The 17,093-nt window shown below is 38.9% G+C and overlaps 1 protein-coding gene across 3 annotated transcripts in view; it reads left to right on the top strand.

Moving 5' to 3' along the window:
* The window catches only part of mib1 (MIB E3 ubiquitin protein ligase 1), a 148,175-nt gene that overhangs the window by 124,936 nt on the left and 6,146 nt on the right, over nt 1–17,093 (top strand). For 2 of the 3 annotated variants that reach the window (XR_006311503.1, XM_043689030.1), the window contains exons 13-19: nt 3,441–3,573; nt 4,319–4,405; nt 4,771–4,932; nt 8,620–8,801; nt 10,346–10,538; nt 12,089–12,167; nt 13,116–13,229. Coding sequence is in view for 2 of the 3 variants with exons in the window: in XM_043689030.1 (XP_043544965.1) it covers nt 3,441–3,573; nt 4,319–4,405; nt 4,771–4,932; nt 8,620–8,801; nt 10,346–10,538; nt 12,089–12,167; nt 13,116–13,229 (950 nt within the window). In the remaining variant the exon portion in view is untranslated. The remainder of the gene's footprint in view (nt 1–3,440; nt 3,574–4,318; nt 4,406–4,770; nt 4,933–8,619; nt 8,802–10,345; nt 10,539–12,088; nt 12,168–13,115; nt 13,230–17,093) is intronic. The other variant, XM_043689031.1, reaches the window with a different exon arrangement.

Here is a 17,093-nt window from a genome sequence, read left to right as displayed (position 1 = left end):
ATAAGAGAGAGGGTGGTGGTGGAGGGTTGCTTTTCAGACTGGAGGCCTGTGAGCAGCAGAGTGCCGCAAGGATCGGTGCTGGGTCCACTACTTTTTGTCATTTATATAAATGATTTGGATGTGAGCATAAGAGGTATAATTAGTAAGTTTGCACAAAATGCACCAAAATTGGAGGTGTAGTGGACAGTCAAGAAGGTTACCTCAGATTACAATTGAATTGTGAAAGATGGGCAGTGGGCTGAGGAGAGGCAGATGGAGTTTAATTTAGATAATTGTGAGGTGCTGCATTTTGGGAAAGCAAATCTTAGCAGGTCTTATACACTTAATGGTAAGCTGCTAGGGAGTGTTGCTGAACAAAGAGACCTTGGAGTGCAGGTTCATAGCTTCTTGAAAGTGGAGTCGTAGGTAGATAGGATAATGAAGAAGGTGTTTGATATGCTTTCCTTTATTGGTCAGAGCATTGAGTACAGGAGTTGAGAGGTCATGTTGTGGCTGTACAGGACATTGATTATGCCACAGTTGGAATATTGCGTGCAATTCTGGTCTCCTTCTTATCAGAAGGATGTTGTGAAACTTGAAAGGGTTCAGAAAAGATTTACAAGGATGTTTCTAGGGTTGGGGGATTTGAGCTATAAGGATAGGTTGAATAGGCTGGGGCTGTTTTCCCTAGAGCGTCGGAGACTGAGGGGCAACCTTGTAGAGGTTTATAACATCATGAGGGGCATGGATAGGATAAATAGACAATGTCTTCTCTCTGGGGTGGTGGAGTCTAGAACTAGAGGGCATAGGTTTAGGGTGAGAGGGGAAAGATATAAAAGAGACCTAAGGGGCAACTTTTTCACTCAGAGGGTGGTGCTTGTATGGAATGAGCTACCAGAGGAAGTAGTGGAGGCTGGTACAATTGCAACATTTAAAAGGCATCAGGATGGGTATATGAATAGGAAGTGTTTGGAGGGATATGGGTCGGGTGCTGGCAGGTGGGAGTAGACTAGACTAGATTTAAACCTGCTGTTTCCAGATCTCCTCTCTTGTTTTGGGAGTAAAAGCAATTTTTTCAACCGAGTACTGAATATTAGACTATTAAGCTAGGTGGAATTCAAAATAATGAAAACTAGTATCATGTTTTTTAGATTCCCTACAGTGTGGAACAGGCCCTTCGGCCCAACCAGTCACACTGACCCTCTGAAGAGTAACCCACCCAGACCCATTTCCCTCTGACTAATGCCCCTAACACTATGGGCAATTTAGCATGGCCAGTTCACCTGACCTGCACATCTTTGGACTGTGGGAGGAAGCCGGAGAACCTGGAGGAAACCCACACAGACATTGGGAGAATGTGCAAACTCAACACAGTCACCCAAGACTGGAATCAAACCTGGGACCCTGGTGCTGTGAGGCAGCAGTGCAAACCACTAAGCCACCGTGCCGTGTTGTTGAATTACCTTTGGAAAATGAGCGCAGTCAGAGTAAAGCAAAAGTGTGTCTGCAGGAATGAATTTTTTTGCAGTGTGTGCTGCGTAATTTTTAATTTCTGTTATTACTAGTCTAACTGGTCCAAAGGTGTATATGATAAAATACTGAAAAATCAGCTGGCTGCTATTCGATTTATTTATGATTAATAAATTCGACAAAATATCGGAAGCTAACAATTAAAGACATTTTAGAAATATACACATATTAAGTTTTCTATTAATAATTAGTATAAGCTGTATTGCATTAAGGTATTGAGTAAATCAAACAAACTCAATATGAAAGTTTGCAGATAAAACATTTTTTATGTTTACAGAATCTAAGCCAATTTAAACAAAAATATCCTTGTGTTAATGCTGGGATTTTATAAAGTTTAATGTAGTAACCCACAATCCTCTTCAATCAACGCAATGGTATTGAGACACTAGTTTCATTATATTTTGCTTAAATTGATAATATGTATGTTTTCTTATCCCTTTCTGAGCATATTTTGCACATTAGAGATGGCTTTATGAAAAGGCTAAATTAACTTAGGTATTTAATTTTTGGTAAGTCATTTTTACAACAGATGGAATAATGTTTCAAAGTTGGACCTATGATAGAGTAGTACAGATGGGAAGCCATTATTTGGAAATTTGTCATTTTCAGGAAGAATATGTGTAAATCATGATGATACAATGACAGAAAAGTAGGAAAGATAGATGGTGAGGCAGATGGTAAGGATATCTCCAGAGGTACATAGATAGATTAAGCAAGTGGGCAACAATTTGGCAGATGGAATATAATATGGGAAAATGTGAGGTTATGCACTTTGGCAAGAAGAATAGAAGAGTTGAATATTTAAATGGGGAAAGAATGCAGAAAACTACAGCACAGAGGGATTTGGGAATAAAGAAAGGGGCACTCTTAGGAGTGTAATGTAGGCTCCCAAACAGTTAGCAGGCAATTGAGCAGATCTGCAGTCAATTCAATGAGGCATTAAAAAGAATAAAAGGATAATTATATTATGGGATTTTAACTATTCTAACATTAATTTGGATAACCATAGTGTAAACGAGAGGGCATAGGTTTAATGTGAGAGGGGAGAGATTTAAAAGGGACCTGAGGAGCAACCATTTCACGCAGAGTGTGGTGTGTGTATGGAGAGATAACAGAGGAAGTGGTGGAGGTTGGTACAATTACAACATTTACAAAGGCATCAGGATGGATATATGAATGGGAAGAGCTTAGATGGCTATGGGCCAAATGCTGGCAAATGGGATTAGGTCAGATTGGGCCAAAGAGTCTGTTTCTGTGCTGTATGACGCTATGACTCTGTTTCAAGCCTCTCAACAGGCTCAAGTGAAGGCCAGTTGCAAACTGGTCACCCGTCCACTTCAAACACTACCTGCTCGCTTGTTGTAGGGGGATGTTTCACACAAAAAACTCTTTTAGTTTGAAGAAAATGGTTATTAATTAACTGTTTTGTATTCTCTCCTTCAATGAAAATAGGCTGTGCATCTCTCATCATCCTCGTGATAGTTTATCATCCTCGGTGTTCTCTTTGTAAATGCAACTATAATACATTTTATAATACAATGCACATTATGTACATTGTACTATTGTCTGTTTTTAATTTTGTACAGTTTGTTGGATATTAGTCAAAAATAGGAATCTATGATTTTTTTTACTCAAATACCTTAATTCTGATACTGATTAGAACTTTCTAACTGCATAGGTAACTAATTCAGCGCTAACCAGAGATTTCTTAGTTAATGAGCTGTTCGGTGGATAAACTTAATGAATTATGTAGTGAGTGAAGTTGAAGAGACTTTTTTCTTCTTCTACTTAGGCTTACTGAGTTATACTTTTTCATAAATTGGAAAAGGTTGAGTAGTTGAAATTGCATGTTAGAATTTTCTCTGAAATGGAATGTAAAGAAGAAAATGATGACTGAATGAATACTTTTAACTGATTTTCTTTTATTTTAGTGCCATGCGTGTGTTACTTTCCAAGCTCCCAAGGCCATGGATTGTGGATGAGAAAAAGGATGATGGATATACTGCTCTGCATTTAGCAGCACTTAACAATCATGTTGAAGTGGCAGAATTACTGGTACATCAGGTAAGACCTTGCCTTGGAGTTTATATTCGGAAATGTTTGTTTCACAATGCAAAAAAGCTGCTGCAATTCAATGAGGACAATTTATACCTGCAGATTCACTAATCTCATGATGTGTTAATCCTAAATTACTTACTTTAACCTTGTATAGCTTAGAGCTCTAAATTTTGGAACAAGTGGGTTCGAAAACAGATGAGAGCAGCATGGCCTCACAAAAGAAGGAAATGCTAATCTGTTGAGATATTTCAAATTATTGTGACTGCTGCTATTTTGTCAGTTGTAGGTGGTTGTACCATTGGTAGTTAGAGTCTGGGAGAGGTACTTGAAATGTGGAGGCTGAAGGTGGGTTGATAATGAAGGACTTGCAGGAGTGATGTGAAGGTTTTATTGTAGATTTTTTGCTCGAAATTCTGGTCTACGAGAAGCTGAATGTTTTTTACGTCTATTTGTCACCAAATGGATTTTTTTGAAATGTAACCTGTTTTATTTTTCTAATGACCCTTTTCAGAGATGTTATTGTGCACCTCAGGAACAGGCGGGAACTGAACCTGGGCATACCAGTCCAGGAGTAAGGGTACAAGAAGGCCCAAGAAGTTGCTTTGTCTTCTGGTCATGCAGTAATTTCACCCGAGTCTCCTTATTCCTAAGGCTGCTCTTCCAATAATGAACTCTTCACTGCTGTTAGATAATTGGTATGATCCATCAGTCAGGACACAATGTTTAAGTATTTGATGCACTTTTGTTTTAGGGCAATGCTAACCTGGATATCCAAAATGTAAACCAGCAAACTGCATTGCATCTCGCTGTTGAGCGTCAACACACTCAAATTGTTCGGGTAAGAAAATCTGTTCAAATGCAAAATAATCTGTGTAAAATGTGATGTGCGGATAATTAGTTGATTGTTGAGGAAAATGATTTTTTGTAGTTTTTTTGTAGAAAAAATATATCTTTGAATGCTCAGTGCCCCATTCTGCAACAATAAAATTTATACAAATTTTTATTTGGATAACTGTTTAATATATTGTGACAATTTCTTTGTTCAGTTAGAATATGACTGAACACATACAAAGTTTCCACTCAACTCTTGATTAAGAGGGCTAATAATCGTCCAATTTGGAGTTTAGACAAAATGGCATTGTAAAACCAATTGCTCTGTGAGGGAAGATAATAACCACTAGAATTTCATTTTTTGTTAAAAAGCTACTAGTTCGTGCTGGTGCAAAATTGGACATCCAGGATAAAGATGGTGATACACCTCTCCACGAAGCCCTGAGACATCATACCTTATGTCAGCTCCGTCAACTGCAGGATATGCAGGATGTGGGAAAAGTTGATAGTGGCTGGGAGCCCTCCAAGAACACAGTAAGAATATTTTACTCCTTAATTGTTAGTTTTGTGGCGTACTATGTACATCTCAACATTTTTGCATAATATTTATATAAATGGCTGTTTTGCATTTACAGTACTTGAAAGTGATGTTGTCGCAGTCAATTGGGACTATTGGGCTGTTGTCTTGTTATAGAGACAATTGATGGTAGCTTATCTACATGAGGCAAGGGAGAGGTTGAGGAGTGTCTTCATGGTAACCTCAACCAGTGCAGGAATTGCATAAGCGTGCCCTGAACTTCCTGTTGCTTGCCATTCCAACATTTCCATCCTGGGCGTCTGCAATGTTTCAAAATGCTTAGCACAGGCTGCAGGAATAGTACTTCATTTTCTTACAAACTTTACATTCCTCTAGCCACAATATTGAGTTCAACAAGTTCAGTGCATAACTTCTGTTCTCTGGGGCAGCACAGTGGCTCAGTGGTTAGCACTGCTGCCTCACAGGTTAGATTCCAACCTTGGGTGACTGTCTGTGTGGAGTTTGCACATTCTCCTCATGTCTGCGTGGGTTTCCTCCGGGTGCTCCGGTTGCCTCCCACAGTCGAAGGATGTGCAGGTCAGGTGAATTGGCCATGCTAAATTGCCCATAGTGTTAGGTGCATTAGTCAGAGGGAAATGGGTCTGGGTTACTGTTCGGAGGGTCAGTATGGACTTGTTGGGCTGAAGGGTCTGTTTCCACACTGTAGGGAATCTAATATTGACAGCAACCATTATACCTAAGCTGCACTGTTCTGCCACAGCCTGTCCAATAGCCTGAGTTCTGTAATCAACATGCCAGGGCAGTTCCTTTATTGACTTCTGATACTGTAAGTCACTACTGCACATAATATTTGGAGGTCCATGCAGTGGGAAAAATGATCTTATTGGGAGCCCTGCTTGTAAATCCCTATCACCACCACCCAAAAACAAGTGTATTGCTGGCTTTTCTCTCAGCAAAGGTGACCATTTTTCTCCTATTCACACTGATCATTTATACATCATCAGAAATCACTCGCTAACAAGGATGAATGTCCATCAAGGAAATCTGCATTACTGATCATCAGTTCTGAGGGTTCTTACATGATTGATGAGCTTGATTCTAGAGCTTCATCTCTGACCACACATTTGGCAAATGTTTTCAGGAGATGGAATTGAACCTTGACGTTGAAATCAGTGGCATTCCTTTCTCCAGATACTTTGCCGTATTTCCTTTTGCCAACTGGTTAAAGAATTGTGTCCTTTCTTACAGCTTCATTCAAGTTGGTTTCTTCTGAGAGTCTCCCACATATTGATGTCTGTGTTGCATTTCTTGAGGGAATCCTTCAGGAAGTCATTGAAATGCTTCCTTTGTCATCCTCTTGCCTTTCTTAAGCTGGACGAAGGAGATTTGCTGTTGAAGTCAAAACTCAGGCACCCTAAGCAGGTGGCCACCCAGCGGAGCTAGTTTCAGATGATCATGGTCTCAGTGCTGGTGTTGTGTCAAGGTAACTAATGTTAGGATGCCTGTTCTCCCAGCTGGTGGAGGCAGTCAGACTCAAATAATGTTGATGATGTTTCTCGAAGACTTGAAGTGGTGTTAATATGTAATCCAAGTTTTGGAGCCGTATGAATTGGCATGGATGTCATGGTCATTGAAGATGCTCATCCTTAGGCATCCAAAGACAGCTTTTGCAGATTGGAGATAATGTTGAAACCCCGTATCGATGTCAGTCTTAATTTAGATGTAGCTTTCCAGATGATAGAAATGTTTGGGAGGCTTTCTCCATTGCTCTTAATGGAGGGATGGACCAGACTGTGACCTGAGAGGTTAGTGAGGAATTGAGTCGTCTTGAGGTTGAGGCTGAGACCAGTTTTTCATTATGCTTTTGCGAATGCATTAAGCGAGGCTTCAAGATTCTCTTCCAAGAGAGCAGAGGTGCCATCCATGTACTGAAATTCCCCAAGTGAGGTCGTTGTTTTCTTCTTGGATTTCAACCGGTTGATGTTGAAAGATTTTCCATAGATCCTGTCCACACCACTAAGGAGCTTGTTCTTGACAAGGTGAAGGGTGATGATGATGAAAATGGAGAAAAGAATGGAGGCAGTGTTACATCCCTGCTTGACTGCTGTCTTGATCTCAAAGGATTCTGTCATATTACCATCGGTGAGAACTGTCGCCAAAATCTTGTCAAGGAGGAGACAGGATGTTGATGAATTTCTCTGACAGCAGGCATTTGACAGGTTTTCCATAGCGCTCGAAGATTGACTTAGTCAAAAAGCCTTGGTTAGATGGATGAAGGTAATATAGAGTGGTTGATGTTTCCCTGGCATATCTCTTGGAGTTGCCAAGCAGTGAAGATCAGGTTTGGTCAGAAACCACACTGGCTTTCAGGAAGGATTTCGTCAGAGACTGGCAGAAGGTGCCTAACAAAGATTCGGTAACTACCTTCCTGGTGTTGAAGTGTAGGGAGATTCCTCAGTAGTTCCCGTAGCTCACTTTTTCTCCTTTCTTGAAGACGACAACAGCAGAATCCCTGGGAGCAGCAGGGATTTCTTTTTTGCCCCAGATCTTCAGGAACAGTTGATGGAGATGATGTGTATGCTCTGCTCCTCCAAGTTTGAAAATCTGCATTGGACCCCAGTCTACACCTACAGCTTTTGCATCGATCATGTATCTAGTGACCGTGTCAACTTCTACGCTAGTTGGGAGTCCAAGTTCATCTTTAATGAGAGTCAGGAATTTCTTCAAACACATCCCCGTTAACAATTGTATCGCAGTTTAGGAGTTCTTTTGAAGTGTTCTGTTCATTTGAGGCTAATGTTTATATTTACTGACATCACACTGATCATTTATACATATTCTACCCAGTAGTCAGTGGACAAACTACCTTTGTTCTTTCTTTCAAGTGAATGAGATATTGGTAAGGTTTAATGCAGTGTTTTTAAAATTCTAACACTATGTTTTCCTTTCAGAAATAGGAATAGTAATGTTTGACGTTGAGAATTGCTATTTTGAACTGACCGTACAGGTTGTTCTGAGATACAGTTGTAACAGGTTTTGGGAAGGAAGACTCTGTGTCCACAGTTACCTGGGTTTGGTCATATTGAATATAAAAAGGCAAAAACTTTGATTCAAGGTGAACAAATTGCTGGAAAAGCTCAGCAGGCCTGGCAGCGTCTGTGGAGAGAAATCAAAGTTAAAGTTTTGGGTCCAGTCACCCTTCCTCAGACTCTCTCCACAGATGCTGTCAGAACTAATGAACTTTTCCAGCAATTACTGTTTTTGTTTCTGGTTTCCAGCATCCGCAGTTCTTTCAGTTTTTATTTAAAGCTGAATGAATCTCCATCATATTTTTATCTGCACAATAGACTTTTTAAAAGTTAAATCTGATATTACACTTCTTAATTAATGTTTCCTCTAATATTAGCTCATATTTATCAAATCAGAAGCGGTGGCATATGATTGTTCAGATATACTCTGCTGTGACTGTTAGATTGAGTCGACACCTGAAGCCAGAAGATTTTTATTTGTAATTTACATGTTCTACATGACAAAATTGGATTGATCTTTGATTTACTTTAATAATCTTAGAACTTTTACATGTGAAGACTTTTGTCTTCTTTTTAGAAGTAACTCTCCAAAAATATAACACTTTGATCATTTGGGTATGTCTTGTGCAAATTTGTAATACATTCCTTTTTCAGTTACTTATGGGTCTTGGAACGCAAGGAGCAGATAAGAAGAGTGCTGCTTCTATTGCTTGCTTCCTAGCCGCAAATGGAGCAGATCTTGCTATTCGCAACAAGAAAGGACAGTCACCACTCGATCTTTGCCCTGATCCAAACCTCTGTAAAGTCCTTGCAAAATGTCATAAGGAGAAAGTCAGGTCTGTATGTCAATATTAGTTCATCACTGTTGGTGTTGCAGGCTACGTTCATTTTGTCAACTCATTGCATATTAATTTTTAATATTAGTGAAGCTTAACTTGTAAGGGTTAATGGTAATTTGTTTTAAATCATTCTTTTAGCAATTTTTAGCAAATGTGCACTGTTTAGTGAGCACTAAATACATCTGGTGATAGTGAGTTAAGCACTCAGTAGTAAAGATGAAGCTACCTCATGGCTCAGAAGATTTATTGTGTAGGAAATTTCCAGTTTTGCACAGGTCGTTTAGCAGCAAGTGGGGAAAGGCTAGCCATAGGAATGCAGAATTTTATACATAGTGTATATATTCTTGTCTACTGACTGCCATAAGCAGCGTAACTGCCAATAGCCTTTTGCATTACCTTTTAGATGCCGCACACTGGTTCCATTTTATGATGTCTCGATAACAATTAGTACATGCCTTAGAGAAACTAAGGGAAGAAAATAAGGTTTTTTGTGTATAGAATATTTTTGAAAGGATTATGCCCAATGGATTAATGCAGTGAAGAGCTGAAGTAGGCAAACCTGGAATGGTCTCAGGTTTGGCCTCTAATCTGTGCTGACAGATGTTCTGCAATTGAGAGTCATATGCCTAAAATTGGGAATGGTTAATTAATCTCTGTGGTTGAAAATGATACCTTCACCTTCTGTCTGGTGTGTGGTCCTTTCAAGGTTGTGATGCAGCAGTTTAATTGTCTGTGTGTATTTTATCAGAAATGGTGCATGTTCCCGACCTGTCCACTCAGTGAGATTATCCATAATGCTAAAACCACTGCCATACGTACATAGTTGCAGCTCTTGAGCCTCGAGCTCTTGACTGTGACTGCAGGAGGCTTCTGCAAAATGCATCAATGACATCAGACCATTCCATGCAGGGTGATGTCATTACCAGTGCAAGCACGACTGGCAAGGGGGGCAAGAAGTCAAGGTGGAGGCTGGGGCTCAGCATGATGTTGGGCAAGGGCTGGTACTGGAACTGGGATCAGTGGGATTGAAAATGGGGTGAACCGGTTGAAATTTCATCAATTAGATTTTATTTTTAAGAACAATTTTAAAAGTTTTCAAATGTTTCTAAACATGCACATCCTGCAGTTCCATCTTTAAAACTGACTGCTGCTTTGTTTTGCTTGCCAGTGGCATCAGTGTGCTCTTTGCACCATCTACAGGTGGTGTTTATATGGATTACAGTCATTTGTACTGTACAAAGAACAATCCTGATTGCTGCATGCCCATGTACATGTGCAGCAAAGAGGGAGCATTGCTGATGACTATGTTGGAAGTGTGCATGTCAAGGTTCCCAAATAACAGAAAGCCACTTAGCCAAGTACCTGCAACTATCTTCAAAAGGGATGGGTTGAGGAGATAGAGAATAGGCAAGTGTTTTTCAGCAATCCTTCAATGTGCTTGATGTGTCTTGAATTTGAGGATTTGATTTTAAAATTCAGTCTCAACAGGGAGCTGATACACTTCCAGTAGGCATAGTAAATAAGCATCTTCTGTATTTTAGTGGACAGGTTGGATCACGTAGCCCTTCCATGATTAACAATGACACAGAGACTTTGGAAGAGTGCATGGTTTGTTCAGATATGAAGCGTGACACTTTGTTTGGACCTTGTGGACACATCGCGACTTGTTCTCTCTGTTCACCGCGTGTTAAAAAGTGCCTCATCTGTAAGGACCAGGTTCAATCGCGAACAAAGGTAAAAGAAAAATATCTCTCCCTTTTTCTTTACAGTTGCAATCTTTATTGCCATTTTCTCCTCTCAAATAAATTTCCTTGGACCTTCAATTTCTGTCCTTTCATAAACCTAATTAACTCCCAACATTGATACTCTGAATTAAGTCTTTCTGATTGCTGGGGTGGGCTTGTATAATTGGAATAAATTGAGCATTGCCCAGTCTTTCCTGAGCAAGTACTCACTTTTGATATTTTCTGTCTTCTGCCTCCATCTCTCCACTTTGTATTTTATTATCCTGAATGTGAATCAAGTTCAAATTTGGCTGTATTAATGACTTAGCAATTTTGGTTCACCAAACTGCACAACTTAAATTGTTCTTTTTATCAACCTAAACTGCATTAAATTGATGCATATACTTTTGCACCTAATTGTACTTCTAAACTTTTTTTTATCGCAGAAATAGGTGAGATTGTTAGGAATTGTCATACAAACATGAAGTAGGAGCAGAAGTACACCAGTTGGATTCTCAAACCTGATCCACTATTCAATCTGATTGTGGTTGATCTGTTTGTGTTTCGCATTCCACATCCTCAACTACCTGGCAATCTTTGATTGTCTTGCCTAATATAAATCTTAAAAATGTTTAATTACCCCACCTCCACTACCTTCGAACATAGAGAGTCCCAAAGTCGGACAAGAATTTCTTTTCATCTCTGCCTTAAAAGATCGAATTCTAACTTTAGAATAGTTCCCCCGATTGTGGACTGGCCCACAAGAGGAAACATCCTTTCCAGGTCAACCTTGTCAAGACCATTCTGAATTTTATAAACGTTAATCAAATCACCCGCTTTGAAACTCCAGTAAAAACAAACCCACCTGTCCAACCTATCCTCCTAAGATAACTGACTCAGTACAGGTATCAGTTGAGTAAACCTACTCTGCATCATCTCCAGCGCATTTATAGTCTTCCTTGCATAACGGGACAAAAGTACACTCAGTATTCAAGATCTGGTCTCACCAGTGCACTTTATAACTGACAGGACAGCATCCTTTCATGTTCAGTTCCTCTCGTAATGAATAATAGTATCCCATTCTTGATTGTGTGTTGTACCTACATACTAACTTGGTGATTCATGCAGTAGAACACCTAAGTAGTTCTGCACCTCAGAGTTCTGCAATGGATTTGCTTTTATATAATACTCTGCTATTGCATTCTTCTGCTATTGCCAAAGTGAACAACTTCACATTTTCCCATGTTATACTCTATTTGCCAGACATTTGCCCACTCAGCCTATCTATATCCATCTGCAGCCTCCTTTTGTCTTCAAAGCATACTTTCCTACCTATCTTGATGTTATCTGTTCTTTAGTTACTGTGCCTTCGCTCCCATCATCTAAGTATATATTTTTCTGACCTGCATTCGTTTTTTCATGCAAACAGTGGCAATATTTTAATGTGATTGACGATTAAATGATTAAAAGCTACAATGTTTTGAGCTAATTCATGATGAGAGAAATTCCAGTTAGATCTTAATATTCAAAATAATGTAAAGTGTATTCAATTACCCACAGATTGAGGAGTGCGTGGTATGTTCTGACAAGAAGGCAGCAGTCCTTTTTCAACCCTGCGGTCATATGTGCGCCTGTGAGAGTAAGTGACATAAATATTCATTCATATTTCAGATTCCAGCAACTGCAATATTTTGCTTTTATTAATTGATAATCTTTTGGATTGACATCTTCTACTGTTTATATGCTACTGTGGATGTAAACTAGACAATTTCTAGAATGTTCTACTTTTTCATTGAAATTTTAAATCACTAAAAAAAATTGTGATATTCAGGGAGCTGGGTTCGATTCCGCCCTCTGTTGGCTATATGGAGTTTAGTTGTTTTCCTAGTGTCTGAATGGGTTTCCTCTGGGTGATCGTGTTTCCTCCCACAGTCCAAAGATGTGGATTGGCCATGCTAAATTGCCCATAATGTCCAAGGGTGTGTAGGTTAGGCCGGTTAGCCATGGGATATGCAGGGTTGCAGGTATAGGGTAGGGTTGTGGGACTGGGTAGGATGATCTTTGGAGGGTCAGTGTGCACTTGATGGGCTGGGTACTATAAGGATTCTATGATTGTTGCAATGTCCACATGTCAAACAAAAACAGATGAATGTGTATTGTCAGCTATGACTCGACTGAAAGCATCTTTGCCTCAAAAGTTTGTGGATTTGAATTTTGCTCCAGAACTTGAGCACAACAATCTTGGCTATCACTCCATTGTAATATTGAAAGACAGCTGCACTATTAGAGCTGCCATCTTTAGGATAAGATGTTCAACTGAGACCCTGTCTGTTCTCTTAGTTACTGTGGTAAACATTTGAAGAAGAGCTGGTAAGTTCCCTGCAATGTCTCCGTTGATATTTATCCTTGAATCAAAGTCGCATGATCGGATCATGAAAAAATTGCACTTTGTGGCAGTTTGCTTTGCCCAAATGGACCGCTACATTACAACAGTAACTGCAAAGGTCTTTCATTGTGTGCCGTCCAGTGATCATGAAAAGCACTGTATATATGCTTGATTTTTTGATTTTTTAAAAAATATCCACAGATTGTGCAAGCCTGATGAAAAAGTGTGTACAATGCCGGGCTGTCGTCGAGCGAAGAGTGCCTTTTATTATGTGTTGTGGTGGGAAAGGTACGGAAGATTCCAATGATGATCTTAGTGAGTGACTTCTTACCACAATCCATTTTTTTTTATTTTCTTATGATTTTCATTGCATTTAAATCTAGATTTTTTTTTCCTCAGTATAGATTTGGTTTGTGCACTTAATCCCATTTCCACTTGTGTGACAGCTTGCTTACCTGTAAAAATGTATATGTAAGATCATCTTAGAACTATATTGTCAGTACTGACTTGGAGCTATATTGCCATTCCTTTACTATTACTGAGTCAAAATCCTGGAGCTTCCTTCCTGACAGCATTGTGGCTGTTCTACACCTAGCGGACTGCAGCAATTTGAGAAGTCATCTCACCATCATAATCTCAAGGGCAATAAAAGATAGGCTATAAATGCTGGCTGAGCCAATGATGCTCACATTCATGAATGAATCACAAACAAAATTGGGTTACTTTTTTAATAAACGGTTAAAAAAAATTCCAATTTGGACAAGCAGAATTAATACTTTTTTTCAACAGCATGAAGAGAAGACTGGAATTAGCCTATTGCATACATCATAAATTCAAATATAAAGGTTTAGCAAATCTTCTTAAACGTGGAGTGTTTTTTGTTAAGTTATGCCTGATAAAGCTACCATGTGGCTCTGACAGAATAATTATTTTAATCACAGAATCTACCATGGAATTTACGAGGCATAAATTACACTATATTTATGTTAATACCTCAGTAACAGTGTATCAAATGGGTATGCAATATTCAAAAATAATGTAATTGTTTACCCTCCTGTTCTGAAGGTTGTCATTTGATGTTCCTGATTGAGCCTAGACAGTGTCATCAGAATATTCATTTCCAGTGGGCTTCAGAACTGAGCTTAGTAATATTAGTTCTTATTAAGCATCCATAAATATGCAACAAATAGAAGTCAAGTTAGCAATGAAGGGAACCTGGGATGATTCTTTTTCCCCCTCTTCCCATAGCTATGATATTTGATGTTGTAATTTCGTAGCTACGCAAGAAAGCATAAATCTGTCACAGTGAACAAAATCTGGACCAATCTTGTTGGAAGCATTAAAGATGACGGTCAATTTTCTGCTTTCATGTTCAATGTTAAACAGTGCATTTCAGGTATGCCCATCAAAATGTGAGAATAAGAGAACAATGGAATTTTGAATGGACAGAAATCAGGCAGGCTTTATAATGCGCACAATCCTTTATACCAAGGTGATGTGATGTGTACACCTGATACATGTTACACAGCATTTACATATACATGCCTATGTATTCAGGTTGATTAACTACATGCCCCAGTAAATTTATAGTTTCAAATAATTTTCTACTGCCTAAGTAGCTATTAAGTAATCTTACTGTGAGTTTAATAATAATCGCTGCTTAACATCATAGGCTTCACTGTACCTCTATGTGCCAAACCTTGTGAGAATTATACTTGTGCTATCATAAGGCCTACATGAATTGACTCCATCCCCTACAGCAGATATCCTGGATTACATCACCCAGTGTGGTCAAACTGCTGTTATTGTCACAAATTACAAGCTGCTGCTACTACTTCTGACAAGAATTTCATGATATACTAAATTGTTTGTCATTGGTTTAGTTTTCCATATCTCTCCAGTGTTTTCATTGCTGGGTAAATTAATTTTCCATTCATTTTATTCAATTATTTATTGGCCAGAAATTGCCGTTATGCTTCTCTAAAGTGCTTCATGAAGTCTTTCTAAATATTAATAATTATGTAATATATGAACACATCATTGGCATTTGTTCACTTGAGTGCCACCTCTGATTTGACAACACACTACATTTTGACACCATGATGTAGCAAAATGCATCACTGGATAATTTCTTTGTTTGTTCGCTGGCATTGGAGGCTAGGTCTATTTATTGGCCATCTCTCACTGCCCTTAAGGAAATGTTAGTCACCCGCCTTGAATCATTTCATTTCAGGTGGGCTTGGTATGCCCACAGTCCTGTTAGAAAGGAAATTCCGGGTTAGTGCAGGAATGGTGATATTGTTTCAGTCAGGATGGTATATAGCTTGAATGGTAATTTGCAGGTGATGTGACCTCGCCCTTCTCTGTGGTAGAGGTTGAAGGTTTGAAAGTTGCTGAGGAACTGAGATTTCTGAGGTTGAGATATTGAGTTGACACCTTGTTAAGTGATGGTTCATCTATAGTTATAGAATCTTTTTAAAGTCTATCCAGTAAAAAATAATCACCCACTCTTGTGTAATTAAGTACTTGAAAATTAGCCAATAATGTTTGCTGTAACACTGTTTAACGCTGAAAAACTCTAGTTTTACATGATGTGCTCATAATTTGACTTGTTTTTTTCAGTCAGCCTTCTGATAGACAGAAAAACCTTGCAGACTGTTCATTTTACAGGTCCTTTAGTTGGAAATAATGTTAGAAGGTCACATTTTTAAAACACTCAATACCATATTCCATTAAGTTGGCTTTTGGGCAACTTTCTTGGGTAGTTTGCTAGATTTATATGTTTTTGCCTTTCAAAAATCTTGATTTATTCTAAAACATTAGTCTGGTTATTAGACGTACTCACCCCTGGAATCTGACTTTGGTGACCAGTTTCTGCTTAACGATAAATATTTTCTGAAAATGTAAGTAGTTTATTTTGGTTCCGTTGTAAGCACATTGCACAAATTGTCCACAATTGAAGAACAGATTAAAACCTCATTTGCTGGGTATAAAAATGGAAAGTGTGAGAACAGTAGAATTCAGTCTGGTGTACCATTCTGCGTTCAATTAAAAGTTAAACAAACTAAAATGAGCTGCAGCCTAGTTTCTGCATCAGTGCAAATCAAAGGAACATCCACACCAGTTGGCCCTTCAGACAACTCGTTAATAACTGGGTTAGTTCCAAATTTATGTAAACTGTTGTGTGATTGCCTATTCAATTATTCTCCTAAAATCATGTTTATCATCGCGTCTCCAAGGCTGCTGCTGCTTCATCCCTGGAGACGTCCTGTTCATCTAACAGGACAAACCCAATAAAAATGGGTGCACAGCAGTATGTGTTTAGTATCTTTGTTGACTTAAAATTGCGTGTCATGACATCTCATTGTTTCACATTACACATAAGAAAGGAAAACTTGTGCTGATGATTAAATATTGTAATATTTCAGCTGATGAACCAGTTTTCTTCCATTGAGCAAGCACTAACAAAAGCAAGGCACACACTACACTCTGTATGGTTCATTTCAATGTCCATCACCATACTGGCGGAGGTCTGATGGATGTATAAGATGGTGGGGGAAACAACATTAGGATATAACCTACTTGAAGTTGCTTTCACCAGTCTCCCTATTGCAGACATGTCTGCCTATGACATGATTGGTAGGTCTGAATTCTGTACCGTTGTGGAATTCCATGTTCTGCCTTCACATGTAGGACACTGTCTATCGCATCATTTGACACAACCATTATTTTCTGTGCGAACAGCTCAAAATTGGGCATCTGTGAGGCAGGCCATCAAGAATAGTAGAACTATTTTCCAACCCAATCTTACAGTGCCTTTGCCTAATATATTCCCAATTCTCAAAAGCTGTCAAGTTAAATGGCCAAATTAGTTCAAACATCATTACATAACAGAGGAACATATCGAACAATAGATGCAGGTAGAGTTAAAGCAGGACTTTTTCTAACCCTGTATTGGAGAAATGGAAACTTAGTTTGGTGACTAGGGAATAAGTAGGCAAGAAAGTATTTTCAGAGCAATGGGCAAAAGCTTTTCCAGATTTGTACTGGACTAACAAGACCTTAACCATGTTGATGTTTGAGTTGAAAGGATTTTCATTTAATTACTTGGTATTGAGTAGAAGTAATAAGGATCTTAAAACCCATGACCAGAGCCATATCCAGTGAAAATGATTAGCA

The sequence above is a fragment of the Chiloscyllium plagiosum genome, chromosome 4, assembly GCF_004010195.1.
Source record: "Chiloscyllium plagiosum isolate BGI_BamShark_2017 chromosome 4, ASM401019v2, whole genome shotgun sequence".
Lineage (NCBI taxonomy): Eukaryota > Metazoa > Chordata > Chondrichthyes > Orectolobiformes > Hemiscylliidae > Chiloscyllium > Chiloscyllium plagiosum.
Note: the sequence above shows the minus strand (reverse complement) of the source record. Positions and strands in the feature narration are given on the sequence as shown.